Genomic DNA, 27,372 nt, shown 5'->3' on the forward strand with positions numbered 1-27,372 from the left:
ATGGGCTGTGTGTTGAAAGAGTTGCTTGCACTTCCCTGAGACAACGTGCATGTAATAAAAATAGAATTTGAGTAATATTTTTATGTTCCTTCTGCATCATCTTCCATAATGTTCCTTCTGTTGTTTATTTTCTGGTATGTAGAAACAATTCCTGGCATCACAGCTTATGAAGGACTCTAGATGTGCAATATTGTTCTAAATGAAATTTTCCTGGCCAAATCAAGGCAGTGGCTGGTTGACTGGATTTAGGGTATCCTACAAAGAATTATTATACATGCACATCTTAACTCGTATTGGCATGGTCCATTGAATTCCACGTGGGTAGTCAGGTATTTAAAAATCATTCTGGATTTTATATTAAAAATCACACTGGAAGGAATTTCCAGTCTTACCACACACCAAAGCAAGATATTCCCTGTCAACTGTGCATTCATCTTGGAGTTACTCAGTAACATACTTAATCTATATTTCAGTGGAACCACTTGTACAACTGGAAAGCTACAAATATTAGCTGGGGAGGGAGAGACGAAGAAGAATTTTTCTAGGGAAAGCAAAAGAAAATATTTAAGAGTAAGAGGGATCTTACTTCATGGTTTGTGACAGCCTATTTGCATGTTTCCTTCAAAAAGTATACAGAAAAATCTGGTTTATTTATACTCGCAGTGCAGGCGCTTGACCAGTTTGAACCTAGATACGCAGTAAACAATTTGCCTGTGTGGAATAGTAACTGTAAACACTGTGTCTGCATCTTCTAACCGGTCGTGTATTTGCTAGCCTTTTTTTCCCCCTCTCTGTTTTTGTCCCGTGCAAAATCACACACTCTGTCTTCATTAAATGTACCCTTTTTTCCCCTCCAAATTTTAGACAGATAAAGAAAAGCTGACATGGAAGGATCGTTTTCCAGCCTATCTAACCAATTTTGTTGGCATTATCTTCATGGTAAGCATCACCCAGCAAAACCTAAAAGTTGTGTTACAGAGTCATTGTATAGAACAGAAGTGATGGAACTGTTGGTGAAACTGTGACAGACTTTATCAGACTGATCTGGTTCACCATGGCTTTTCCCCAGTGAAAAAATTCAAGCATTTAACTGTTTTATAATCCAAAATCTTTGCAAGAGCTTGAATTTCTACTTTGCTGTCTCTTTCAAGCAAAGAAATAAGAATACCTAAATAGGCTAGGGGAAAAATGAGGACACAGAAATGGAAATTACCACCACCATTGATGGGATGAAGCTTAAAAAGTACAGAGCGACCTCTCAGAAGGTAGTCAGGAAGTCAGGAAGTCAAGAATGGTGTCATTTTTATACCAAACTTTTTTGAAAGAAATGATGTGGCCAATTGCAGTCCTGATTGCAAGGATTTTTAACAAGTCAGTCAAATTTGGGGTTATACCACGTAACAGGAGAATTGCAAACAGAGCACTTAATTCAAGAAAAGGTAACGTAATGATGAGAACAGCCTTTTTCCATTTGCTGATAAAGTATCAGCATTTAAAACAAATTTTGAAGGAAATAATAATAATTCAAAAAATGGAACAGATTGGCAGATGGATAAAAAAGCCAAAGTCCTAAGGGTAGAATATACCAGACTAACTGAGTTCATTTGGTTTTTTGGAGGGATAGAGATTCTGGTTTGGGCTGGGTTTTGGGTTTATTTTTTATTTCTGTTTTCAGGGAATGCAAATGCAGTAAATCTAATATTCTCAGCTGAATAATCAGTGTCTTATATGATTCACATTTTAAAATTGTTCCTCTATTTAAGCAGTGAAAAATTGAGTAAGATTTTGTGCACCTTTATATTGCCCAAAGGTGCGTTGATTTAATGAGAATTAATTTCAGTTTGGGATTATGACAGTGCAGCGGGTGTCAGTAGGGTGTTTCAAGGCTTGTGGGCAGACTTAAGCTGAAATACTCCTCTCTGCTGCAATCCTGGCTTGCTTTTATAATAAAGCAAATACCATGTATATATGCTGTTGCTCTTAGGGCTGAAAGGACGCCCACCGATGCTTTTAATATGAGCAAGTAGTTTACATTTAGGTGCCTTTAAAAAAAATCCTTTTGCATGTGACTGTGGTATCAATTTTTTCATCTGATGGTCAAATTACTAGCAAAAGAGGATCTTTTCCCACAGTTCATCAAAGTGATTGGGATCCTTAATGCAGAGTTCGGTGGACTTTGGGATGTGGCCCAGAGATCCCATTTTTAAGGTCATTGCTAAGTCCCAAGAAAAGTATTTGTAGTTAAATCTTTCATAAGAGGCTGTGCTGTTCTTACTTGCAGGTTGGGCTGACATTCGCCATAGTGTTTGGAGTCATAATATACCGGATCTCGACTGCAGCTGCACTGGCAATCAGTTCTACTCCCTCGGGCCGGTCAAGCGTTAGGGTCACCGTCACTGCCACCGCAGTCATCATCAATTTGGTTGTTATCATCATCCTGGATGAAGTATACGGCTGCATTGCAAGGTGGCTAACTCAGATCGGTAGGTTTAAATCTTCAACTGATATTTGCTTGAGCCATTTTAAATGAGAGGACACAAATGACTAGCTGTCATGATTAACTTCAAAATGATGAGCAAACCTAGGAAATTCAAATGTGTGGCTAAAATTCCAACCAGCTATTTATAAACATCAAAGTGCACATGGATTTGGCTTTTTGGAAAGGCAAAAAGTTTTTCTTTCAGCAGTTGCAGTGCTAATCACTAATCCAGTTATGGGTGGTGGGGATACAGCAGAAATTCCTATACCTAATCTTAGGCTTCACTCTTCTGTATCATGCAAAATACGTTTTCATTTTCTGTCGTTTTTTAATTGGCATAAGATATGTCAAGAAATGCAAAATTATGGAGTGCAAAAAAAACACTGTAGAAAAAATAAATCTTTTAAAAATAATTTCCAAAAAGCATCAGTGACAAAAGGTCCAGAAGTCTTTTCAGATAAGTTCTTGTCCATCTTCAAATGATTGTCATGGAGGTCAGCCAGATGTGTGATAAAATTGGAATTACTGTTGTAACACATCTGAATGGTGTTGATGCCCAGCAGATTGACCACTGACCTCAGTGAGGCCATATTGCTTTAATAATATATATTGCTATATATATATATATATATATATATATTTTGTTTAAAAGATGGCTGATGTTTTCCAAAGTCCACATTTATAAGATCTTGAAATGTTGCAGGTAGGATAATTCCTTAACATTTCTTATCCATATCACATTGGTTCCAGAGGTGCCAAAAACTGACAAAAATTTTGAAGAGCGGCTGATTTTTAAGGCTTTCCTGCTGAAATTTGTCAATGCCTACACACCCATTTTCTACGTCGCTTTCTTCAAAGGCCGGTGAGTAACGCAAACGGCTGCTCGGGGTTTCAGCATGTTGCTTATGGGGCAGCTGTAGCTGAGCCAAGACCGTAGTTAGGTGATAAGGTAAATCTGCTTTAAAAACTCAGTATTGACCCCAAAAATCTGCAGCCTCATGGGATAAAGCAGGGACCTGGTACTTTGCTGTTTCAAATTTGTTAAAACCATTTCGTAAAGATAGCTTTGTATGTTTAGATACAATCCCCCATCAGGCTAATTACCATTGTCTATTTACCACTCCTAACTTTATATCATAGCAAGTTTCATCTCTCTTTTTGCAACCAGCATGAAAGCACGAGGCTAAAATAAATACTCCGCGTGGCATGTTCCAGCTAATGCAAGAGAAATGAGGATTACCACAGAGGGTTTCTGCCAAGGTGTGCCTATAATATTGTAGGACACAAGACTTGCAGTTTTACTGAGTTGTTTACTCAGGAAACAGGGCTTACTCAGTAAAACAAAATCAAAGATAATTATTCTTACTCACTTTTTCAGGACTAAAGGTTAGGTGGTCTCACTCAAAGGCGTAGAGTTTGACATAAATTTAGGAATCAAATATGCAAGTATAAAATACATATTAAGTTTCTAATCCTAACTATTGTGCCCTAGATTTGTTGGACGTCCAGGAGACTACGTCTACATTTTCCATTCTTTCCGAATGGAAGAGGTAATTGCGTTTCCAGCCTGTCTGTGATCACGCTGGGTGGGAGCAGCTGCCCCTGCCACAGGGATGCAGCAGGTTTCTGACTGGCATTTCCCCTGTCCACCCTAGTGTGCTCCAGGCGGTTGCCTGATGGAGTTGTGCATCCAGCTCAGTATCATCATGTTGGGCAAGCAGCTGATTCAGAACAATTTGTTTGAGATTGGCATCCCGTAAGTAGCAACTTTTGTCTGTTTGTTTGTTTGTTTTAAACGTGTGGGCAGTACGCTGTATATCTGCTGCCTCGTGACATGAACGTGGTTCACGAGCTACCCGCAAGATTTTTGCAGTAAGCCTGTGTCTGCTGTGTTGCAAATTGCAGCTGCATCCAGCAATGCAGATGTCTGTGAAAAGTGTTGGGCAACCTATGGCTTTCCTACAGGTTAGCAAGACTTATAATACTTGCTGAACATGTGGCTCGCTCACACCGTGTTACAGCACCTATGTATGATCATCCCTGATACTTCAGTGCACGGAGGCTCTTGCACAGTTTTTATGAGGATAGTATGGAGCTTATTGTGTCTGATAATGTAAAAGAACTGAAAAACGGGCACTGTGACCAAAATGGCACGCTAACGGAATCATTTCCGTTTCCCCCAGAAAAATGAAGAAATTTATACGATACATGAAATTAAAGCGTCGGCGTTCTTTAGACCATGAAGAGCACATGAAAAAAAAGCAGCGTTATGAAGTGGACTATAACCTGGAGCCTTTCGCTGGACTTACCCCTGAATATATGGAAATGAGTGAGTGAGGTGGAAAGAAGGCATTTTAAACCGTAATTGTTCTAATTGGGAGAGCTGAGGGTTTTGAACTGTCGATTCAGCGGACAGTGGATATGAGACATAACTTAATTATTAAAATGTATAGTCTTGGACTGCAGCATGTTTCAGCCAGCCACTGGCTGCTTCAGGGCTGAATTGTGTTCTCTGCTGTTCCTGACACCTTCCTTCATCACTGTTTTAGATATTTTCTTTCAAGCCATGTGACATGCCACTGTCAAGTTTCAAATGCAAATGATTAAATGGCATGAACTTGAGAATGTGAGGCATGTTTTATCATCAGTTGTACCCTACACTGGAAATTAGTTAATTAATTCAGGTTTGATCATTTCCACTATGTATTCTGACACCAGATTGTTTCTTTTTTTCTAAAATCTGGACTAAATCTGAGAGAGATAGGTGCCTGTAGACTAGGTTGTACTTGACAGCTCATATATAATGGGTTTTTTAAGTAATGTATTATTTAAGCACTGGATATTAGCTCTACATTGCTGCAGCTGTGCAACTACATTTCTTTTCCTATTTTCAATCTTGGAAAGGCTGCGAACTCTTCAACATCATGCTGTTTGCTGCAGTATCAGGCATTCCTGAAGGTTCTGTCTTAAAAGAGCAACTTTATTTAATATTTTAAGGAATTACTAGGCAAAAATAGTCGTAAAGGACAATGAAGCATACTAATACCAAAAAGTGGCGTGCTCAGTAAATGCAGAGGCACATTAGAATATCTGATGACCTTGATGTTCAGAGTAGTTGAAACAGATTGAAATTTAACAGTACGGACTACGAGGTCATGCTGTCCATTCCTAAAAATAAGAAAAGGTGCAGTTACTGACATCAGCAATTGGAAGGAACAGAGAAAAAGAAAGATGGGACACTAACAGTACCAGGAGGAGCATGACATCAAAGTGATGTCCTCACCAAACAAAAGCAAGTAAGATCCCAGGTTGTAGGAAGCAAATTATTCCCAGGAAAGGCAGAGAATCAGTAGCGCCCGTTTTCAAAGCCCAGAAGTTTCTATACTTCAGAAGAGAAAGCTTCCAGTGGGACTGGTGAGGTCTAAAAACCTGCTGGGTGGAGCGTGACAAGTTTATGTGGAGCTAACATGGTCACTGCCATACTCCTTCAGGTCGCTCCTGTGCCAGCCTCTCCCACGGCAAAATTGGTTTAGGAGCTTCGCCAACCTTCTGGTTACTTTGCCTTGCCTTTTGCAAGAGGGGCAACGGGCCCTTCAGTGCCCGAATGGAGCAGTAGCCAGGCAAACTGTGCCTGACACAGAAAATGTCATTTAGTCTCCTAGCATGTGTCATCTTGGTAGAATTTGGGGGTTGGCACCGACATGATGATGCATGCATTTGATAAATACTGACCACAGCCATTGAAATGGTTTATTTTTCCTTTTCAGTTATTCAGTTTGGGTTTGTAACTTTGTTCGTTGCATCCTTCCCGCTGGCGCCTTTGTTTGCTTTGTTGAACAACATCATTGAAATCCGTCTAGATGCGAAAAAATTTGTTACTGAGCTGAGGAGACCGGTAGCAGTCAGAGCAAAGGATATAGGTAAGTGCACATTGCTATTGTTATCCCTGTTTCTTTATTCCTGGATTGATGGCAGGATATTATTATGCTGAGTTAGTTTCATTAACAGGAAGATATTTATAGGAAAATTCAAAACTTTAGACTGTGGCTTAACTGTGAACTGTCATAACTTATTGAGGCTTTACTTTTAAAATGGAAAGACCAGAGCTTTAAATTCAGATTAATATTTTATTAAGCAAACAGTATCACTTTTCAAATCAAAATGATCAATACAACAGCGAAATATCTCGCATGGTTTGCGCATCAACAGTTCTTTCTGGCAATGCAGTTTTCTTGCAGAAGCAAAAATTTCTGCATTTAATAACTCTGGGCTGGCCTGGAAAAATACACTTGGGAGCAAGAAGAGACTCAAAAGTCTGTGGGTCAATGTATCCCTTCATCCCTATTCAGCATGAATGTTGGAAGGGTGAGGCTTGAAAGCTGCAGTGAATCTAGCTGGAACTGGGCTCTGCAGTGAGACAGTGACAACTGACCAGTCCTCCCTTTACTGCGGGGGCTAACAGCTGTGGGTGTATATAACGAGGAAGCTATTGCTCCCAAATGGGGGTTACTTACAACTAAAAAGGTCATTAAAATAATTGTTTGTATTACAGAGCCAGTCACCAAGAGCAGTACGATCTGTACAAAACTCGGTGTTTGTTCTGGTGTTGTGCAAGCAGGGTTTTCCCTTGGGCTCATCCTTGTGCACCAGGATCATCCTGGGTTGGAAGCACGCATCATGTTTTGCCATGCTATTGCCTTTACCATGACATTGCTTTTGGGGTGGTTTGTGGCTGGCTTATTTGGTGCTGCAGGCTAAGGTTGTTGGTGGAGATCATGGAGGGGTGTTGTTTTTTTGTCGGTGGTGGGTTTTTGAGGGTTTTTTTTTGGTTTTGAGAAGGTGTTGATTGCAATTTATTGCAATTCAGTCCCACTCTTGTGGGTGAAAGAACCCCACTTCTTTCAGAGACATCCCGAATTCAGAGACTGTGAGATGGCCACGGACAAACCAGACAAGTTTTTAGGGCCAGCATCAGCAGAATCAGGAAAGGATGAAGGTTCCATGTGCTAAAGGCAGTGGGTAACTACTGGCAGCCAACAGAGGTCTACCTCTGCTTCCACTGATACTTCAATATCTTTTCCTGAAGTTCACTTCTGTACTCTGTCCAGGCTGGCTTCTGTATGCTGTGCCAGGTGACTAAAGCTACATGAAGTATGAGTTAACAAGCAGAGGATGTGGCCAGGCCAGGAGAGTCTTCCAGGGATGTCACCCTGTGTAAAGTCTTCAGACGCAGGAGAGTGGCTCATCAGGGCTGTGACCACGCAGATCTGGTAGCAGCCCTGGGTTTCTCCATCAAGACTGAATCTTACAGTTCAAGTACTTCAGCTAAGGAGAAATTTTCAAGCTGTCACCAGTGCCCAAAAGGCTGTTAGAGACACCAGGCACAAGGGTGCACAACCACGTCTGCTAAATCAGCACTCTGTGTGGACCTCAGAGAAGCCTGTCCGTGAGGAATGGGACCTGGAGATGGGGAAAGGGCAGACCTCTGGGACTTCATGCATCATCCTCAGACTAAATCCAGAGGGGCTGAACCTCAGTCAGTATGGGGCTGGTTGCTATTACATTTCATACACACTGAGCCCATGCTGAGGAAACCTGTATCTGTATGGTTTCTAGATGCAAATGTAAAAATCTCATCAAGTGGCTCCACTGGAGCTTTGCTTTCTTGAAACTGAGGTAGGATCAAAAGTGATAAGAAATTGTAGAAACAGATTCAGGTAGATCCTTAAAGCTGGTAGACCCATATGTTCTGCACGAGGTGTGTGGAGGTTCCAGCTCCCCATCTGTAGCTTTCTTAGTCTCCTCAAGCATTTGAGAAGTCTGAATGAAATTTCGTTATGTTTTTCTTTTCTACCAATGCCAGCAGTCCTCTGTCTCACACGAGCCTTAAAACTTTTAAAAAATAGGTGCCCAAACATAGCTTTGGAAGACAGAGTTGGGCTCCCTTTGCTTCCAGGTCATTATATCAATCTCTTATAATTAGGGTTTTTTTTTAATTTAAAATACAACTGTCATTTGGCACAGTCATAAGTGCTTCTAACACTGTAACTAAAAATGTCATTTATCTGATTTTGAGTGGACCGGCATTTACATGTTTGTCTCCTTCCTTAGGAATCTGGTATAATATCCTCAGAGGTATTGGAAAGCTTGCTGTCATCATAAATGTAAGTAATTTGGCATGAATACAATTTTAATTAAGTAGGCTGGCTTTTCCATTCTGTTCCATTAGTTTTATTTCAGCATAAATTCCTTAAAATCAAGGGGAAGTATATGATTTAGAAAATTTTCAAAATATCAGTGCATCAGATGTTGTGTTTATTTTAGAGTTGTGGTAGTAGTAGCAATAACATAAAATAGTAGTCATTGCAGCTTTTTTCCAGAATGTTTTCATAGAACAATTTTGCCCTTCAAATAAATAAGGCCACAGTTCTTACTTTTGCTTTTTTTAAATACTATCACTAAGGTGACACATTTTTTAATTTCGATGCTGAAACCTATTTAGGGTCTGGTAGTCAACTGAGTGTGAATTAGTTCAGCTCCTCAGAGAGCAGTGTCCTTCCATTGAAAAATCTGGCCTTGGACTGCATTGCTGTCACTCAGGTAGCTCTGAAAATCCATGAAAATATTTTGTTTACTGAACATCTCAGCCCTTTAGAAAACTTCAGCATGCCTTAATATATTCATGTATGTACTTATCTAATACTCTATATGAATAGACATCCACAACGATCATCTTCATTGCACCCTCCCTAGGGAAAGATGAAAAAGAAAAAGCTGAATAACAACCTGACAACATGTTTGCAATGCAGCAGAACAGGGAGGGTTTACAGCCACGTGCCCACCAGCCCTCTCAGTTTTTTCACCATTATCCAGACTGGAAATCCCTTCATTTTGCCCACAGGTGTCTGTTGTGCTATGGCCAATCCGTTCTTTTGGTTATTTGGTATGCTGCCTTAAACAGTCTTTACCATTTCTGCTCTTTTCCTTTGGAAATAATTTCTCTATTTTTTTTCTCTTCCGTGTAGTCTCTCTTTGTCATTATCCAGTGTTACTTTTCCTTCTTTGATCTATGTACTACCTCTCTTTACCATAATATAAGTAAAACATTCTGTACAGTGTTTGTTCCACATGTACTTGAGATTTATGCCAGTGAGAATGTTTCATAATAATGATAAATGAGAAAGGCTGGTTATGAAGAACTCAGCCGAACTGGCTGTCTTGCATTTTCTGTGTGATGTTTTTAGAAGACCTTTTAAAATAACCAAATAAAATGCAATTTTAATGACCATAAAAATAAAACTGGGCTCAGTCTGCTCATCCTTTTATCTTGATGGAGTTAAAAAACACATACAATTAATGGCCTTTTGCAACACAATGAGAATTTATAGAGTCAATTCACTGTCAGTTGTTTGCAGAACAGAAAAGTACTTGGAAATCGATCAGTTGGACCCTATACAATGCATCTGGGGCGTGGGGAAGCAGTGCTGGGTTTTGCTTTCCTCTGGTGCTGGGGGGTATGGCCTCTTCATGCCCTGGGGAGTTCAAGTTGTAATCCATGTGGAAATCTCTGTCGTCATGGAACTATTCCATCTAATATTCTGCAACTTGGGAGAGCCAGCAGTAAATACAACCTTGTTGCAGGAGTGAATACTCCATTTTTAGGGCCCCGTGGACTGCAGTTGCCCCAGCCTTGTTTTCTGAAGCAGCCCCCGTGTTGCGCGAGTTGTCTGGGCCAGACATGCTTGAGGATATTATTAACTTAACCACTGCCTGAATATTGCGCTCACTCTTTACTCTTATGGCTTAGGCATTTGTGATCTCATTCACATCCGACTTCATTCCACGCCTCGTGTACCTGTATATGTACAGTGAGAATGGCACCATGCATGGCTTCGTGAACCATACACTATCTTCTTTTAATGTCAGCGATTTTCAAGCAGGAACAGCTCCAAACGACCCCATGGATCTTGGCTACGAGGTTCAGATATGCAGGTACTCTCCTGAATGATAACTGATTTTAAGTATTTTCACAGCTGACTAAGAACAAGACAAACTTTTACATTCCTGGGGAAGGTGCCTTGTATTTTCAGTACCTTTTTAGCACCTTGGTGGCCTCTTACGTCAGATGGATCCTTTGCTTGGAACATCTTGGCTTACATATTAAGCAGCCACAAACCCTGACGTACTGCTTAGTCTGGGAAATAGAGATTAGCATTGTTAAATTCAGTGTTTATCCATGCAGAGATTTTTATTGCTATGTAATCCCTTTTTCAGGAAAGGAGGTAAATAATGATAAACAGCACAATGATGCTTTAAGGGAACAAAATGATGTTACTCTGATGTCATGTTGTGTCATGTGCTATTGATGTTATAGCCATGATGTCAGAGTACGTATCTTTTTTTTGTCCAGTTTCTGTAGCAATTCCTGATGAGAGTAATAGCATCTTTATCTGCACTGGAACTTAAGACCAACTTAAAGTGTCATTGCACAGAAGTCTGCATGCCTGTAACAATTTCTACATAGTCTTTTCATTTTTAAAGGAAAATTATTGTTGCATATTTGAGCTTATGAAGCAATCTAGGTCTGTGCTGAAATGCATGCTTTCCCTAGGCTTACTCAGATATGCATCATATTTAAAAACAAATGTTTTAATGCTTAGAACTGGGGACCAAAGCCAAATGCAACAGTGAAAGCACTTAGACCAGCAAGCCTGAAAGGGGAACAATGAGGGTAAGAAGAGGAGGAGGACAACAAGGAGGGAAGAGACATTCCATGGGAGAAAAAAAAAAAGATGACTTTAGTATACATATACTAAAAATTTACACATACTGACCAGGAGAAGCCTCCATCTTTATAATCATATTATTTTTTAATGTATATTCTTTTTAAATGTCAAGAGTGCAAGTTGAACTGCTGAAATGACCGCTAAACAGAAAAATCACTCTGAGATGAAAGAAAAAACCACCAAAATATGTATTAGCTTTGCTTGCTCTTACTTTCTCCTGGTTTCCTTCTGGTGGTCTCCAGGTACAGGATAAATAAGGTTGGCAAACATGTTTTTAGCACAGAATTTACAGAACAGAAGTATTAATGTCATGGTCCAATTAAAAAATGCCAGGTTTATCTCCTTTCTAGTTCCAGCCTTTTTCTTCTTCTCATCCCATCATTTCTTCCATATTCCAGGGATTTTAAAATAATTTGAAAATATGGAGCCCTAATTCTTTCAAAATATTTACAGGATGCTATGGTTTTAAATTGAATCTATTTTTCTTGCTCCCATTTCTAACAAGTTATTGTTGATTAGCACATAGATTTTCTGTAAGCCATAGGTAAGGCAAAATTCTCACCTTTCTATACGGCAAAATTTAGCTGTGATCTTTGCTAATGGTGAACAAGAACACCATCAGCATAACACTCGATGGATCTGAGATCAGTGTTTTTGTCTTTAAAATCAGTCTTAAAAATATATTTTGGGGGATTTTTTTGCCAATCCGAAAAGAAAATAAATTACCTGAGCTGTGTAGTTTACTCTGTATGCAGAATTGATATTATTTGTTTTAATCATAGGGTATTAAGATTGAAGACCTTTAATGTTGAGTAAAACCTGTTCAGGTGTGTCTTGTTTCTGAGCAGTTAATACAGTGTCGTGCTGTAATAGTGAACTTGCTTTTAGACAGTTCGATTGACTCTTCAACTATTAATTCCTCATGGTGCTAAAATTTCTGAATGACATCACTGATTTACTGAGTCTTGTTTTGCAGATACAAAGACTATCGAGAACCCCCCTGGTCTGAAAACAAGTATGACATTTCAAAGGATTTCTGGGCTGTCCTAGCAGCAAGATTAGCATTTGTGATAGTTTTCCAGGTAGGTTATACTGCAGGCACTTTTTTGTGTGAGAAAGAAAAAGTGTTATCTTTGTTTCTTCAGCTACATAAGGCAGGGCAGCTTTGGAAATAAGTTATTAGGCCAAAGAAGGGATCTTCTCTCTCAGCTGTCTCATGGGAAAGCAAAGAAATTTTCCCATCCTCATTCACCCTCTTCTTCCCACTCACCAGGCCCAGGTATATCCTCAGTGGAAAAATGTATCCCTAGGGATTCCCTGAACTGGTTTGATGCCAAAGCAACTTAATGACCTTAGCAAGCAGCAAAGCACATAATCAGATTCCACCAGTTTTTCCAGTAGAACATGAACAATTTCACTGAAGCAGCATAAATTTCATCCAGTATCTATTCTAGACCTAGACAAGAAATGAAACATCCAAAATATTCCCAGTTAGAGTTTAACTTGCACCTGAACAAGAAGGCAAAGTCTTGTCATTTTTCACTAAATGACATTATTCAGTCACAGCAGCGATGCTGGGTATTGTGGCACAAGTGTTTTAAGTCTGCCTCATCTAAACAACCAGCTACCAGTTGCAAAATTTTTATTCCCTTTTTTTTTGGAGGGGGGAGGGGTAAAATATGCACCTTTTTGTGAAAGACCTCCCTCTCATTGAATCAAGGGTTTAAAATCAGAAACATTTACTTGAAGTGTGTTTTACCAACTTTCATCATTCTACCCCTGCTATTTGCTTCTGCCTTTCTGATGTAAAACTCGTAAACCCTTTATCAGTGACAGTATTTCCTTTGGATTTCTACGGGGCTGTGACAGCATTTGCAGGTAAATCAGAGATCTGTGCCTGCCATTTTTCTCTACTTCCAGCATGAACAGTAAGTTGAGGTGAATTTGGCTCCGTATCAGGCTTCAGACATGCAGTTGAGCCCAACTCAAATAATTGTCCTTTCTTGATTCTTCCTTTCGAAGTACTCCAAAAATGGCCCCTCCTCCTACAGTCATCCCTTCATTTGGCCTCTCTGACATTTTCTCACAATTTCGTTTTCAGAACTTGGTCATGTTTATGAGTGACTTTGTTGACTGGATTATCCCAGACATTCCCAAGGACATTAGTCAGCAGATTCATAAAGAGAAAGTTCTCATGGTGGAGGTCTTCATGAGAGAAGAGCAAGGGAAGCTGCAAATGCTAGAAACCTGGAAAGACAAGGACAAGAAAAAAGGTGAAAACTGTAACAATCACAGCCCCAGACTCTCCAGGAGCCACAGTGGGAGCTTGTCCTCCTGCCATTCGTATCCTCTTGACGTATAGAAGAGGAGGGAGTTTGGTGTGTTGGGGCATTCCACTGATCCACAAGCCATCGCGTAAAGGGCAGGACTCGATTAATGGACAACCTGGTGCATGTTGAAGGATGTGCTGCCATTTTGTTCCCATCTTTGTGAGAAATGCTCTTCTTACAAATATGGAGGACCACATTCTATTTCTGATAATGTTGGGTTTTTTTCTTTTGCACAAGCAGTAATGCAGGGAATTTTTATATTTCATCGTTAGGTAACACTATTGACATTGGTGTGCATTAATAAATGCAGGTACTTAGTATGTCTTGATAGAGATATTCTCTGAGAATCTGACCTTAGCCTATTAATGAAGTAATTAAATTAAGGTACATTTTAAGTAATAATAATACTAATTCAAAATATTTTTGGAACCCCAGGCTTGAAGGTCCATGGGATAACTCGATAAAGTATATGCAAACTCAGCTTCAGGTTGTGCCCTAGTATTCCTTTTGGCGGGAGGGAAACCATGCTGAGCCCACCAGGCTGACTCTGTTTCCAGGACAGGGTTTAGCTCTGCGGGCAAACGTCTGTGTTTGAACCTGCAGGTCTGAAACCAGCGGAGCTCTCGCTGAGCTGTAGTGTCACACTAGCGTGTGGGGCACTTGTGGCAATCTGCTGTGTACCCAGGGCCCCCTCCGGGGCATTGCTGTCTTCATAAACATCAGAAAAGTGAATCTGGAAAAGTTGGTTTTTATCAGTGAGCGACTGATGTGGATGAAGGTACCTCAGTGCCCCAGACTGCAGCAGCTGTGTTTGAGCAGTCATAGAATCATAGGATGGTTTGGATTGGAAGGGACCTCTAAAGGTCATCTGGTCCAGGCCCCCAGCAATGCCTCACTTGTGGCTGGGCAGAGCAGCACAGTTTTGGAGAGCCTCCCAGCAGGTAGGTGATCACAGAGCGTTTTGATAAATGCCCTGAACTAAAGAGCACACATAGAGCTACAGTGACTCACACTGCCCTGCCTAGTACTCGGGCACTGTTGTTGCTGAGGAAAGTCCCTTTTGCCCATGGGTTTAGCACATCCCTTTCTCAGCCAGGTTTTTCTCTGTAGCCCTCTGTTCTCTGCAGGAGAAAGGAGTCTGCACCCACTTTTCCCAGCCAGTTGCTCCTGCAGACTTTCTGCTGTTGAATGGCATTTCCCAGAGGAGTAAATTCAAAATACATCCCACTTACTGTCTTCAATGGAAGTTTTGCCTGCACTGGGGCTACAGGACCAGACCTTCAGTTAGTTACAGGACTTTTCTTTTGTCTTAAAAATACTTTTTTGTACAAGGAGCTTCCTTAAAGTGTAAGTCTGAAATCCCTACTTACAATGCCTAGCTCAATCCCATCAGTACAACTCTTTTTAAGCATAGTACATTTTAGTTTTGCTTTGTCAAACGATAAACTGCACTTCCAAATAATATTGGTGCAATTAACCTCATTTCTTTTATTGCTTTGTCTTGTTCATGGCACTTGCATTACAAATATAAAACTGAAAAACAGAATAAAAATGAAAGATTTCTTTAAAGTCTAACTACTGTATGGTTTGTTACAAAACCAAATGTCAAAGACTGTTTTCAAGAATTAGTTATTTCTTTCTCCTTTTCTTTTTTCTTTGCCAAACTAATTTAAAGATTAATGCTAGAACTTTAAAAATGCCATATTTAGCTTTTGATATATTTATTTGTTTTAAAGTATGTGATGAACTTGATATTTTTCTGTAGTCTGTCCAAAGAAGGTAGCAGAAAAATTATGTGGAAGAAAGAAAATGGTATTAACCAAATATTCTTGAAGCTTATTTAAAATATTGATCCAACCAAAGATTTTTATTAATAAAGGGCTTATATTTTGTTAACTCTCGTTTCTGTTGTATTTTGACTTGCAGGAATGTCACTATTTGTAAAATTTGTAACATGGTAGCTTACTACTGTAGGGCCAAATCCTGCCTGATTTATTCACACAAGAAGCATTACGCCTGGTGAGTAAGTGTTTACCAGATCAGGCCCGCTGACTGCAATAGGACTGTGAGTGGGAATAAGTCAAGCAGAATTCTGTCCAAACATCTTGTTGGAAAAGTGTTCTTCCTCTCATTCCTTGGTAGCCCAAAAGATCCAGAAGAAAGCCAAACATGAACTACCTGTTCTGAAGAGAAATCTTAGGGGAACTTCCTCGGAGAGGATTTCATCTGTAAATACTTATCCGAAAGTATTCCCAACTTAATACTGACATTCCTGTAAATGGTAGAACTATATCCTGAACACATGAGAATTTTTCATTACTTGCTGAAATCATGAAACAGTAACAGTTGCTTATACTTTCTTTTGTACAGTAAATTGTTTGAAATGGAATTTTGTATATAAAATACTGTATTGCTACTTAGATAACTATAAAACTCTTTCATGGAATCATTTTTTAAGAAAAGCAAATATATACTAAACCTGTTTTAGTTCGGGTTATTTTTTTTCCTTTGAACACTTATTTGAAATAAACTGAAATATGCAAGAGTTTCTCCTGTGGGACAGGTTCTGTTCCCAATCCTCCTTGTGCTCTGAGCGTGCAACTCTGAGTACTGTTGAATTTGAGAAATATAGAAGCTGGTGTTACGGTTTGCTAAACCTGGACCTGCGCTGCCCCTTCCAGTGCTCCTTGTACTCAGCCAACAGAGCCCAGAAGTGAGATTTGCTCGCAGGTACGGACGTTGACAGACATCTTCCTAACAATGCCCAAGGTGAATTGTGAGTTTGAGCTGCTTCAGATACTCACTCTGAGATCAAGTGAATCCCACCTAAGATGTGTCTGTCTCCAAGAGCACGAGGGGAGGTTTGGCTTCTAGCACAGGCGTGGATAGCTGCACCGTAGACACTGAATATTAACTGATGTATCTTAGTCTGGGAGGTTTAATTTTCTTCTGATTTTAGTGCTAGGCACGTAGCAAAATGTAACATTTAAGATCTTTCGCTAAGACATTTGAAATGGGCTCGTAATGAGGAAGAATGCTGTTTGCTTTGTTCATTTAAATGGAAAAATTTATTGATTATTAAGAAAAGAATGGGATGGTAGAACTACAGGAATGAAACTCTGGGATTCCTTCAACTGTGTCTCACTGAATTCAGCTCCGAAGGGACGCAGAATGGCTACACCATGTATGTCACATTTTTATTGCCTTGTGGGACTGGTACAAGCAAAGCTGGGCTTGGAGCCTGATTTGCTGTCTCCCCATTTAACTGTCCTGTTAAAAGCATGAGGCTTCATACTAATTCTCCCTTTCTAGCCAGAAAATATTAATGGTCTAACTAACTAATGAAATGTAGTTAGAAGATGGGAATTCTGTTATCCAAGATAATGGATATGAAAACCAGAAGCAGGTAAATCGCTGCTTAGTTGGTAACTGGTTTGGTTTTGTCAGTTCTTAAAGACAAAAAAGTAGATACAAGTTCATTAGATATAAGATAGTGCTATCCATAAGGAGGCTTGTAGTGCAGTTGTGGTACTTTTCATGAATATTTTTTCATAGTTGTGATGCAAATAGAAACAAGTTTTGGTTTTACCGATAGCAAATTTGAGGCAGGATTATGTTAATTTTTATGCAGTAAGAATTCACTGGAAGGGCGGGAGGGGGAGTTAATAGATAAGCAGGGATCTGGAAGTGACCAAGAAATAACCAAACATACCTCAATGTGACTCATAGCTACCGTATGGGCTAGGTTTGATGAAAGACAGTAATATTTGTATTTGTACAAATACAGCTGAAGTCTGTATTGACACGACAGTATACCCACAACAGGCATTCAGCCTGTTCTCGGCATGCTTCTGCCACAAAATTCAAAATCCCGTTTCCCAGCCCTGCTTTGATCAAAGAATACAAAAAAACCCAAACAAACAAACAAAAAAGGCCAAAACCTAATGTATTAATGTATTAAACAGGAAAATCATTATACTAATTTACTTAGTCCAAGAGCAAATGCAGACAATAGTAGGAAAGATTACAGCTGGAAGCGGCTCTGTAGACCTGTTTTGAACCACTGCTGAACATGCCGTTTGCTCTTTGCTACCCAAAGTTTGTGGCAAAGACACAACTTCAGTTGGTACGCCTGAGGAGAAAATCTTACCCACCCTAATGTGCTGACAGTACGAGTCTGAATCTTCTGGATTTCTATGTCATTGTGTTTCTAAGATACTGTCTTACAAATATTTTGCAGTCTTAAATAGCTTAAGGGTGAATAAGTCTCAAGTCAAGGCACAGGCACATTTCTATTTTTAAACTCTCCATGCTCTCTGGTCCTGAGCTGTTAATGATCTTTTTGGCTGTTGTGATTTCCAATAAGCAATAATAAAACAATTTACTTTTCATCTTGTTACCTCAGGAGTCTGAACTCTCCTGAAGTTTCATAGATCACTTGATTGCATTTATGTTTTTCTATGAAGTTTTTTTGAAGTAAACAACTCTCTTTCCTTTTGCCAATGAAGAAACCATGTCTTAAAACTTACATGGATTCCAAACTCTGGTTCAATTCTTTGCACATTTGAGTACTATTTATTCCACGACCAAACACAATATGCCATTTTTAGTGCAGCAGAGAAAAACTCAAGTTCTTTTTTTAACCTACTCCTTTTTTTTAGCCCAACAGGCCCTTCTGAAGAAGAAACTAACTATTAATGTGGCTGCTTTTTGATTTTAAACTCTTCTCTTAATTTTTAATACCATGCATGCCACCTAACTCAAAACCACCTGAAGCCAAATCAAGTATTTCCTTTGATTCCCTTTGACTGCAGTGCACTTTGCCTGAGATTGAGCATTGCTTATTGCATGATTGGGTTCCACTTCTAACAGAAATTTGTGAGACTTACTGTATGGCACTGTTATAACCCAGAGTGTCAGTTAAAGCCAAAACACATCAATGCAGCTGAGTTGTGCAATCAGTAAGAGTTGTGCATGCTGTTGCATTAGTTCCCATGAGGTAAAGGGTAAAGGGCTCAGAAAATCAAAGTCATGACAGTCATGTGAACTTGGTTACGCAAGTTTGAAGGTTTTGAGATCACATCTTTCATCTTGCTTAGCACCACCTGCATGAGAAAATTTGTGCCAAAATGGGAAATGTATCCATCTGGATGCTTATGAGAAAAAGAATCAAAACACAAAATATTTAGCAGAGTGCTTGTGCTGAACAAACTTAAAAGCAGAACAAGGTTCATTTTTCAGAGAGAGTTAAATTCTGGTAGTTAAGCAATCTTTCTTAGAGCAGATGAAAAAGTTATTCTCTCTTTTTACTTCTAAATGAAAAAAAGAGGGGCCATCTTCTCTAGTTGAAATATAAGAGACGGAGGCTAAGGAAAAGATGCAAACAGGGAAGAGAGGAAGAACAGGCTTTGACTGGTGTTCTCAGACCCAAGTTAGCTGGCGGATCAGCCACAGAAGTTGCCTTACTGGAAAGAGAATCACTTCCTAAGGTGAGGCCATCTTGTAGGGAGGTTATTAGGTTGCCTTTGCCAATGTTTTTGTAGTGATATGCAATCTCATCCTGCCAAGTGGTGCAATACTGTTGCTCTTGTGTTCAGAAGAAAGTTGGAAGGCTTTGGTCCTTTGGAAGGAAATGGATGAAAACAAAGTAAGAAAGAGAAGACCTCTCCGGCATCAGCGAGGGCTTGGTGACTGTGCCTTCTCCTCTGAGGTACTGACCTGCAAATAGTACCATGATCCTCAGCAACTGAAAATAAACAGTTCCTCTAGGAACACACATTTAATGTTGATCAGAACAATGTACAAACTCTCACACAGCTTCCAGCATGGAAGTTGGGTCCCAGTGGTTACAAGCCCTTTGGTTCTGTAGTAGGTAAATCTCTCAAGCCCCCACGGCATGCACAGGTATGTGGCTGATCTGCTGCACTGCCTGCTTTGAAACCAGACGGCAGTGTTGCATCATCATGGCACAGTGCTCACAAGCGTGGAATTCCCACCTGTCCTGGCAGAAGCACTTAATCAGATGAGCAGCTCACAGTTCTAAATGTATTATACATCTGTAGGTAAAGAAGGTAGGTAATTACAAGTAATTAACTATCAAGTGGGAGAGTAATAAATCTCAGCCAACCAGACGACTCCAGGCTTACTTCATGACCTCTCATGTCAGCAAGAGACAGTGTGCATCATGAAACGGCTGTGCGGTCTGGTGGGTCCTGGGCCATGCTCCCAGTTATTTAGGTATTTTACTCAGGCGCTGTTGGGAGTGAGAGGGAGTGGGCAGCAGGGAAGGAACTGAGCAAGTCCTGAGAGTAAATTAATAGGACTTTCAGCTACATCTTCTTTCTGGCTTCAAAGAGCAAAAGGAGTAAAACCGAGTCAGTTCTCAAATTCTACTAAACCTCTTCATTTTTGTCTTTTTGAATTCTACTTCTGAAACCAAATTTCTCTGCATCTTTATGATACTAGTCTTTTCACTTTGACCGAAGAAGGCTGTAGAGCTAAGCTGGTAATCATATCTGGGTCTTCCTGTAGATAAGAAATTACAGTTAATCGGTTCCAGGTTTAGGTAACTTGGCAAAGATGTAATACAGGCTACTTCTCCTTTAAAAAGCCTCACTCCAGAAGTGGTGAATAACAGCAAAGCAGCGATGTTTATATACATATATTTGAGAGACAAGAGAGGGTGAGTTTGGGTCTGATCTTGCATTACAAGTCATTTAATTTTGGCTGTATCTGTAAACAAGAGCTTCTCAAGAAAAAAAGAATTGTACTACGTGAATTTTTGAGGGTAAGCAGACAAAGCTGCGGTGTTGTGTAACTTCCTTGCTTCTTCTAAAGTATACAAACTGTAAGAAAAATGCATAAATGCTATTTATTGTATTATATTAATCTGTTCTTCTCTCAGTGAGTCATGCTCCTTCATAGTTTTTTTCAGCTCTGGGAACAAATGCAACAAGTTTCCATTATGTTTGTATATGAAAAAGAACTCCAAAGTGGGGCTTAAGACTACCTTTTATCTGGTTCTGACTACAATGCTGTGCACTAGAGCAGAAAATAATACTTCCCCCCCCACACCCCACCCAAAAATCAATGGATAGGAATGATGAAACCAGATCTACTTTCTTATTATATCTAAATTCCTATGAGTAACTAACCTAGTCATATCCTGTGCCACTTAACGGTTGCATAAAAGTATTCATGTTTTAAAAGGAAATGAGTGCTCCAGATAAAACTGTACTGTGTTTGAGCAGACAACGTACTCCCTCTCTAATCGGATTTGGAAAAAACCTTCCACCTTCCACCTGCAATGGCAGTGGGACAATGACTCAGACAGAAAATACTGTATTGGCACATTCTTGAAAGGAAGAACAAAAGTCCACTGATCTTTCTTCTAATGGGTAATTCTACTGCCAGTCACAGATATCTAAGGTAATACTTGTTATTAGCAAATTTATACACACACACACACACCCTTTCATGTTGTTGTTATCTCCAGTCACTGTAGTGAGCTCACAACACCTGCTTTTAACTCAGAAATTAAGCAAGTGTGGCTAGGTTCATTCATTTATGTTTATTAAAGCAAAATTTTAGTGATTCTGGGAGACATTTAGAGGTCAAGATATTTTCTGGTCTGCAAAGGGGCCATTCTGCAGGCTGGATGCAGAGACATGGCTGGGAAAAAGTTACATTTTTCACACCACTTCTTGTGACAATGACCAGGTCCAAAGCCCAGCCTGTTAATGCAGAACAAATTAGAGCTGGCAAAAAGAAAATCCCTGACACTACTTTTTTAGCTGCAGTGCTGTGTAGCAGGCAGTTGAGTGCTGCTGTACTCTGTAAGGAAAGGGGGGAAAATCCCCTTTCCTTAGGTGGGAGGATGCAGTCCTATGGTATAGGACTATTTGCGTGCTTGTAAGAAATATTTCCAAGTGGTGCAAGCCAGTGCAAAATTGATCCATTTTTTGCAAAATAATTAATTTTAAGTTATCCTAACCTTTTTTATAGCTGCTCAGAATATTGTATTTTCCAATGCAAAGAAGACCAAAGGAAAACACCTGCATTTATTTCCTATCTGAGAAAATAAATATTAATGTGGTAAGTATTTAACTTTTCATGTTTTCATTTGGCTTGGGAACTGGCAATACAGCAGCTCAAGGAAACAGAGAACAAATTTATATGCTCTTCAGAAATTAATTAGCATTAGCTTTCAAGCCTGACAATCAGAACCACTGGATCATTTCCCTGGATGATTAGCAACTTCCAGTTCATATCTTAAGCTCATTTGCTTTGTTCTCAACCAGGCACAGAGCCCACTGCTGCGCAATGAGGCACGGTCGCCAGTACAGCTTGGAGAGTCAGTGGGTCCCAGCAAGTGCTGGACTCACAAGTTAAAAAGTCCAGTGGCCCTTTGCTACCCTAAGGGAGATATTTTGCTTTCAGACACCTGCTGGTATCTCTGTGTGACACTGCAGAAAACAGGTGTATGCACATGCCTCAGCATAATGTAACCAAGGTCTGGCATCTCTGTATCATATTCTGCCATGGGCTTGTCTTCAGGAGGAAATTGCTCAAAACATCTGCCTCACGTGGCAATTTTAACATAACTCTCAGAGAGCAGGCACTTCAGTGCTCTACAGGTCAGCTTAGTCTAGTTCAGCAGGGACTGAATAGAATAGAAATAGAAAGGGCCCAAGCAGAGATCTAATGATCATTCACTGCTATTTGGGGAGGGTTTTCCTTCTTCCCTGGCTTATTTCACAGTGACATTCCTGTGCAGACATTTTCTGTTTTCTCTACTCTTCTGTTTTATCAAGTGCAAATTTGATGTTGCAGAGCCTAAGTAATAAATATGGTTTAGAGGAACGAAATGTGCTGGTCTAATATATACACATAGCTTTATTGACATGTGAAATGTTTGCCTGAATGATTTCATACTTACATGGTATGATGAAAATTCACTATAAAAATAGGTAAAAAGTCAAGTCAGAGGTTTTTAGCTGGAGAAAATAAACAAAAGTCTACAATTTACCCTTCCCCTAAAGTTAAACTTACTTCTTTTGCCAACAATAACACAACAGAGCTATATCAACAGAATTACATCAACACTTCTTCTGTTTCAATACTAAGTTCAAGCATCTGTTAACAACTTATTGCTTGTTGTTGTTGTTACTTGGCCAGATCTTTTATCTGTGTACAACCTATTCATGCCTGAGTTCACTTTCTTTTCAATACTTATTTACTTTTCCCACACTCTGCTTCTAATTTTCTCCCTTTCAACACACAGTGATTTGCCATTTCTTATTGGCCCTTTTGTCACAGACAGTTTTCTCCTAGGATCCTAAGTCTCTTCACAAATAGTTTCTTTACTAGAGCACTTGTTTCTACACTAGACATTATAGCAACAGAGAGGTAATATCTGACAAAAGAAATGGGCGGATCAATTCATTCACAAAAGATAATGCAGAAACTGTCTTTTCTTTGATGAAAACAGACATTTTAGGATTTTGCAAACAATGGATGACAGGCACTGAAGAAATATAATACAAAATTTTATGGAAACCAGTTTATTTGCCATGGAAGTAAAAAAGCAAGGAAGCAAGCAAACAAAAAACCCAATTCAGCTAGTAGGGAGGGGTCTGCATTTTTTTAATACTGCTCTTATCTTGAAGATAACAAAGAGAAGCTGAGATGCTCCTTATTCCCTTGACAGAGAATGGCAGTTACAATAAAATAATCGTACAATTGACTGGACCTCAAAAGAGAAACAGTTTCTCAGCACTGAGACAGGATTAATATACCTAGTCCATGCCAAGAAGCTTGTCCAACCAGTGTCTCACAACTGTGAGGGATGAGAATTTTAAATTCACCCTGGAATCGCCATTCCATTATCTTGGAATGACTTGAATTTTGACACCATCTCCACTGTATGAATATTTCCCCTTTTTCCTTCCACTTGGCAAAAAAAGAAGCAAATATCCCTTTGACAATTCCACCCTTGACAATCAGCGCAGTCAATCTAATAAGTACCATTAAGCAGTACATAAAGAAACAGCCATAGACCAGCAAGCTCTCCTTCATGAGTCCAGTTTCTGCCTCTGAAGAAACCTATTTACTATCTCTTCATCCCACATATTATTTAAAGCAACTACACCATCAAGTCTGTCAAGATACAGTCCTGATCCATTGAGTCTTTCACACCTCTGCTCTGTAAAACCAGACAGGAGGTCCTACAGAAGCACATCCTTTGCACCTGGCAAACCCAGGAGCAGCGCCTTACCCTCTTGCAACAGGACTGACCTAATAGCAGTGATTTAAACTTTAAACTTATCAAAGGTAAGAAAGTATGTACGAAGCAGTAGGTATGTAGCTGAAAACAAAAGCAAAAAGAAAAATACGTGTATTAACAGTGGAAACTACCAGTGTGTGTTGCTGTGGGCCTCAGAAAGGAGACAGATTTCTTTGAATACCTGCGTTGCCATCTGTGATGTGAGCATGCCACTCATGTACTGCACTGAAGTAGCTATGTTGCAACCAGTTCTGAGATCGCTAGATTAAAGCTAGTTCTGGTGTGTCAACAGCAGGCGGCAAGTACGTCGCTTGTTAGAGCAGAGGGGCTGGCTGAAAGAAGGCAAGCTATGAATATTTACAGACAGCTGTATCAAGAGTCATATTTGTCATATCAAGAGTAAATTGCTTGACAGTAATAGCAAAAACAGTCATCAAAGGCAGACTCAGCAACTTGTATAGTTGTTAATGAGCACCAATAGCAAATCAGATTACTGTCAGACATTTCCACAGCCTCATAGCAGATCAGAGTGCGATGCGAGAGCAAAGAAGGGCCAGCCAGAAATGCAGGTTGCCTTGGCTGGAAAACACAAAGCATCTTCTAAAGCTTCCACGCAAGCTCATCTCAGTCACCTGTGATTCCGTACAGCTGTAAACATTTTACCAGAACATTTACTCTTCAGGGCATGTGGATTAATATACTGCTTTTTAGAGCAGCTGTTTCATAAGTCAGGAGCTCTCCCAAGCAACCTTTTGGCCACCCCGCATTTATTCACACAACATGAGGGTGCACAGGCCCCGCAAAGGGCAGCCACGTGCTTCGCCATTTCGTGTTCGCAGCCTCTGAGTCGGCGTTTGTTCCCTGAACGTCCTGGTGACCGACACCTCACTCAAGACTCAGCAGAAATGAACCTTTTTTTGCTCTCTTTGCCCTACTCGTGCAGCGAAGACCATGAAGTCAAAAGGCTCGGTTTGAAACACTCCTAGGCTTCGAGCTCCCTCTGCAGTATTTTACAAGGAATCGTCTTGCCTCAAGAAAACTAAATCATTTGTTTAGGAACTGGATCATTCATAGTACTTACATTTCTGGGAAACTTCCACTGAAATCTGAGCTGGTCTAATAAATCATTTCTATTAAGTTTTATTCTGCTGTGGAGCGGTTACGATCTGTTGACCTTGGAAAATACTTTCTTTGCTAAAGCCCCGTGAACTGCTTTCAAAGGAAGTAACTGGAGGAAAGCAAGCAAGTGGCTTGGGTATTTTCATCTGTGAGTATGTCAGTTATCAGATTAGATTCATACATAATAGAAGGGGAGACTAAATCACTATGCCAGACATTAGGAGTGAGTTTAAAAAAGTGATGATTTATGTCTTCATTAAATGATGATTTGTATCTTTTAGCTTCGTGTTTGTTTTTAATCTAGACACCTTTAGAATTACAGTGATATATGAATGAAATTGCTTTCATTCCTCCTTATACTTCAGCACTGATTCTGGCCACTAAGTTCATATGAGCCTACTAAAAATCCCAGTTGGTGTTGGTTTCAGTTACATGTCAAGAAATAGAAAATAAAGGTGTAAATCACAGTGATTTAGACTTCCTTCACATAGATTTGTCTCTGAATTCGTCTGGCTGCCATCGTCAGGCACAAGCTCTGCACCATGTGACTTGGTTCCCCCTGTTTTGTAGAGTCATCTTCCTTGGCAAAATTAAAACGAGATTTTATTTAATTGGATTTTATATTTCTTACATTGTTACCAGGGCTTACATTTGCTTTCTAAATTAATCCACACAATGAAAATATTTTTCTCCTTGGCACCACACCAACTTTTTTATTAATGTTCTTTCATTCAGTTTAAAGTATATTCAGGGCTGCAGAAAGAAAATACCTCTCTCAATTCAGGCATGTCCTATCCCAGTTAAAATCCTTAGTGCCACTTCCTCTCACTATTTACTTTACCATGAAACCCTTGGTTAACAACAGCTTAATTCCCTCCAGTTTGCAGCATTTGGAGACTAAACAAAATTTTCTTTTTTAATCAGGTTTAATATTGTACCTGAGAGACTAGGAGTAACATGCACATTGGCTGCTTTTTAAGGCTGGCATTATTTGATGCCCTGTCATCCATCCTGGATGAGGAACATAAGCAGGGTGCAGGAAGGAGGTTGATGGACGTTCCAAATTTATTGTGAACTTTGGGATTATCTGGTTAAAAATCAAAGAAAATATTGCTAATGCTGTAGCAAAGGAAATTATTTTAAGGGAACACTTACTTGGAGATGAGGCTGTCCAACGTTCATATAACCTGGGAGGATTGTATAGGAAATGAATCTTGTATTCAGTGTGAAATACATATTTTCTTATATAATTGTGCCCACTGCTGTGGATGCACAGATGGGCTTCATGCGTGTAGCCAGTCCCTGGCTTTCTTGAGGGTGTGTAAGACTCACTCCATGTAACAGACTGAAACAGGATGCTGAAAATCTAGCGGTTTTATCTAAGGAGGGCTTGTGCCTGTGGGAGCTTTAGAAATGTTTTGGGAGCAGGAGTTCCTCATGTTGGAGTGCCAGACTGGAGCAGGAGATGCAGAAGATAACGCTTAAGCTCATCTGTCTGAGACAGAAATCTTTTTATGACAAGGACCACATGTCTGTTTGTGTGTTGCAACACTAATAAATTAAAGGCTGTACTGGAAACAATTTAGTAATGGGGCAGCTTGGGGAATCAACGTGCCAGAGTCCACAGAAGGAACAAGGAAATCTCTACCTACCTACATGTGCCATGAAGAAAAACCACCATGGTTGCTCCTCAACTTTGGGGACCTACAAAACAACAGGATGAACTTGAACTTTCCCATTTAAGAGACGTTCACGACCTTTCACCTTGTGTAAAAAACTGCCTTTAAAATACAGAGACTTGTCGTTTGCCCTATTTCTTCCCTTTTAAAGGTCGAGTCACAATTAATCTTTGTGAAGATCAAAGCCCTGGCCGCAAGCCCTGTGTTTCCCGGGGCGAGGGGTCTCCGAGGGCAGGGGGCCACCACTGACATGGCTGCGCCTGGGTGCGGGGCTCTGATGGGACCTTGCTGGCTCTTTGTCGAGCAAGCCCTTTTATCCTTGTACTGCTCTCCTATCGCTAAAAAACTATGAAGTAACCCTTGCACAGGTACTCAGAAGCAGCCCGATAGTCCCGTATACAAGGCGGAACCTACAGTTTCCTCACGGCGGGGCTCGGCCCAGCCTGAGGCGCTGGCCCCGCTCCTCCTGCACAGGAGGCCGGCCGTGCCGGCATCACCTTGTGCTTGGCACCACAAACCGACCCCGTTCGGCTCTGAGGGATGTGGAGCCCCGCGCGGTTCCTATAGCCAGGCTAATCGGCAGCGAGGCCGCGCCGTGCCTGCCTAAGCGGCCGCCATCTCCTGCGGGCGAGCGGGAAGAGGAAAGCCCGCCGCTGCCGCCTCACGTCACTTCCGGGCACGGGCCGCGGGCGGG

At 40.3% G+C, this 27,372-nt stretch overlaps 1 protein-coding gene and 1 long non-coding RNA gene across 4 annotated transcripts in view; one reads left to right on the forward strand and one right to left on the reverse strand.

The window, feature by feature from the left end:
• Positions 1-16,078, forward strand: part of ANO1 (anoctamin 1) — an 82,549-nt gene extending 66,471 nt beyond the window's left edge. For all 3 annotated transcript variants that reach the window (XM_040608092.1, XM_040608090.1, XM_040608091.1), the window contains 11 exons: positions 865-939; positions 2,282-2,483; positions 3,230-3,341; positions 3,972-4,029; positions 4,135-4,235; positions 4,663-4,808; positions 6,247-6,399; positions 8,591-8,643; positions 10,287-10,471; positions 12,242-12,347; positions 13,367-16,078. In XM_040608092.1, coding sequence (XP_040464026.1) covers positions 865-939; positions 2,282-2,483; positions 3,230-3,341; positions 3,972-4,029; positions 4,135-4,235; positions 4,663-4,808; positions 6,247-6,399; positions 8,591-8,643; positions 10,287-10,471; positions 12,242-12,347; positions 13,367-13,627 — 1,452 coding nt within the window. In that variant the 3' untranslated portion in view covers positions 13,628-16,078. The remainder of the gene's footprint in view (positions 1-864; positions 940-2,281; positions 2,484-3,229; positions 3,342-3,971; positions 4,030-4,134; positions 4,236-4,662; positions 4,809-6,246; positions 6,400-8,590; positions 8,644-10,286; positions 10,472-12,241; positions 12,348-13,366) is intronic.
• LOC121094488 lies at positions 13,410-27,261 on the reverse strand. The gene is made up of 3 exons (XR_005829864.1): positions 27,176-27,261; positions 26,652-26,703; positions 13,410-13,512 (listed from the first exon to the last, which is right to left on the reverse strand). It is a non-coding gene; the product is annotated as an uncharacterized LOC121094488 (long non-coding RNA).
• Between the last annotated feature and the right edge of the window lie 111 nt (positions 27,262-27,372).

The sequence above is a fragment of the Falco naumanni genome, chromosome 10 (genome assembly GCF_017639655.2).
Source record: "Falco naumanni isolate bFalNau1 chromosome 10, bFalNau1.pat, whole genome shotgun sequence".
In the NCBI taxonomy this organism is placed as follows: Eukaryota; Metazoa; Chordata; class Aves; order Falconiformes; family Falconidae; genus Falco; species Falco naumanni.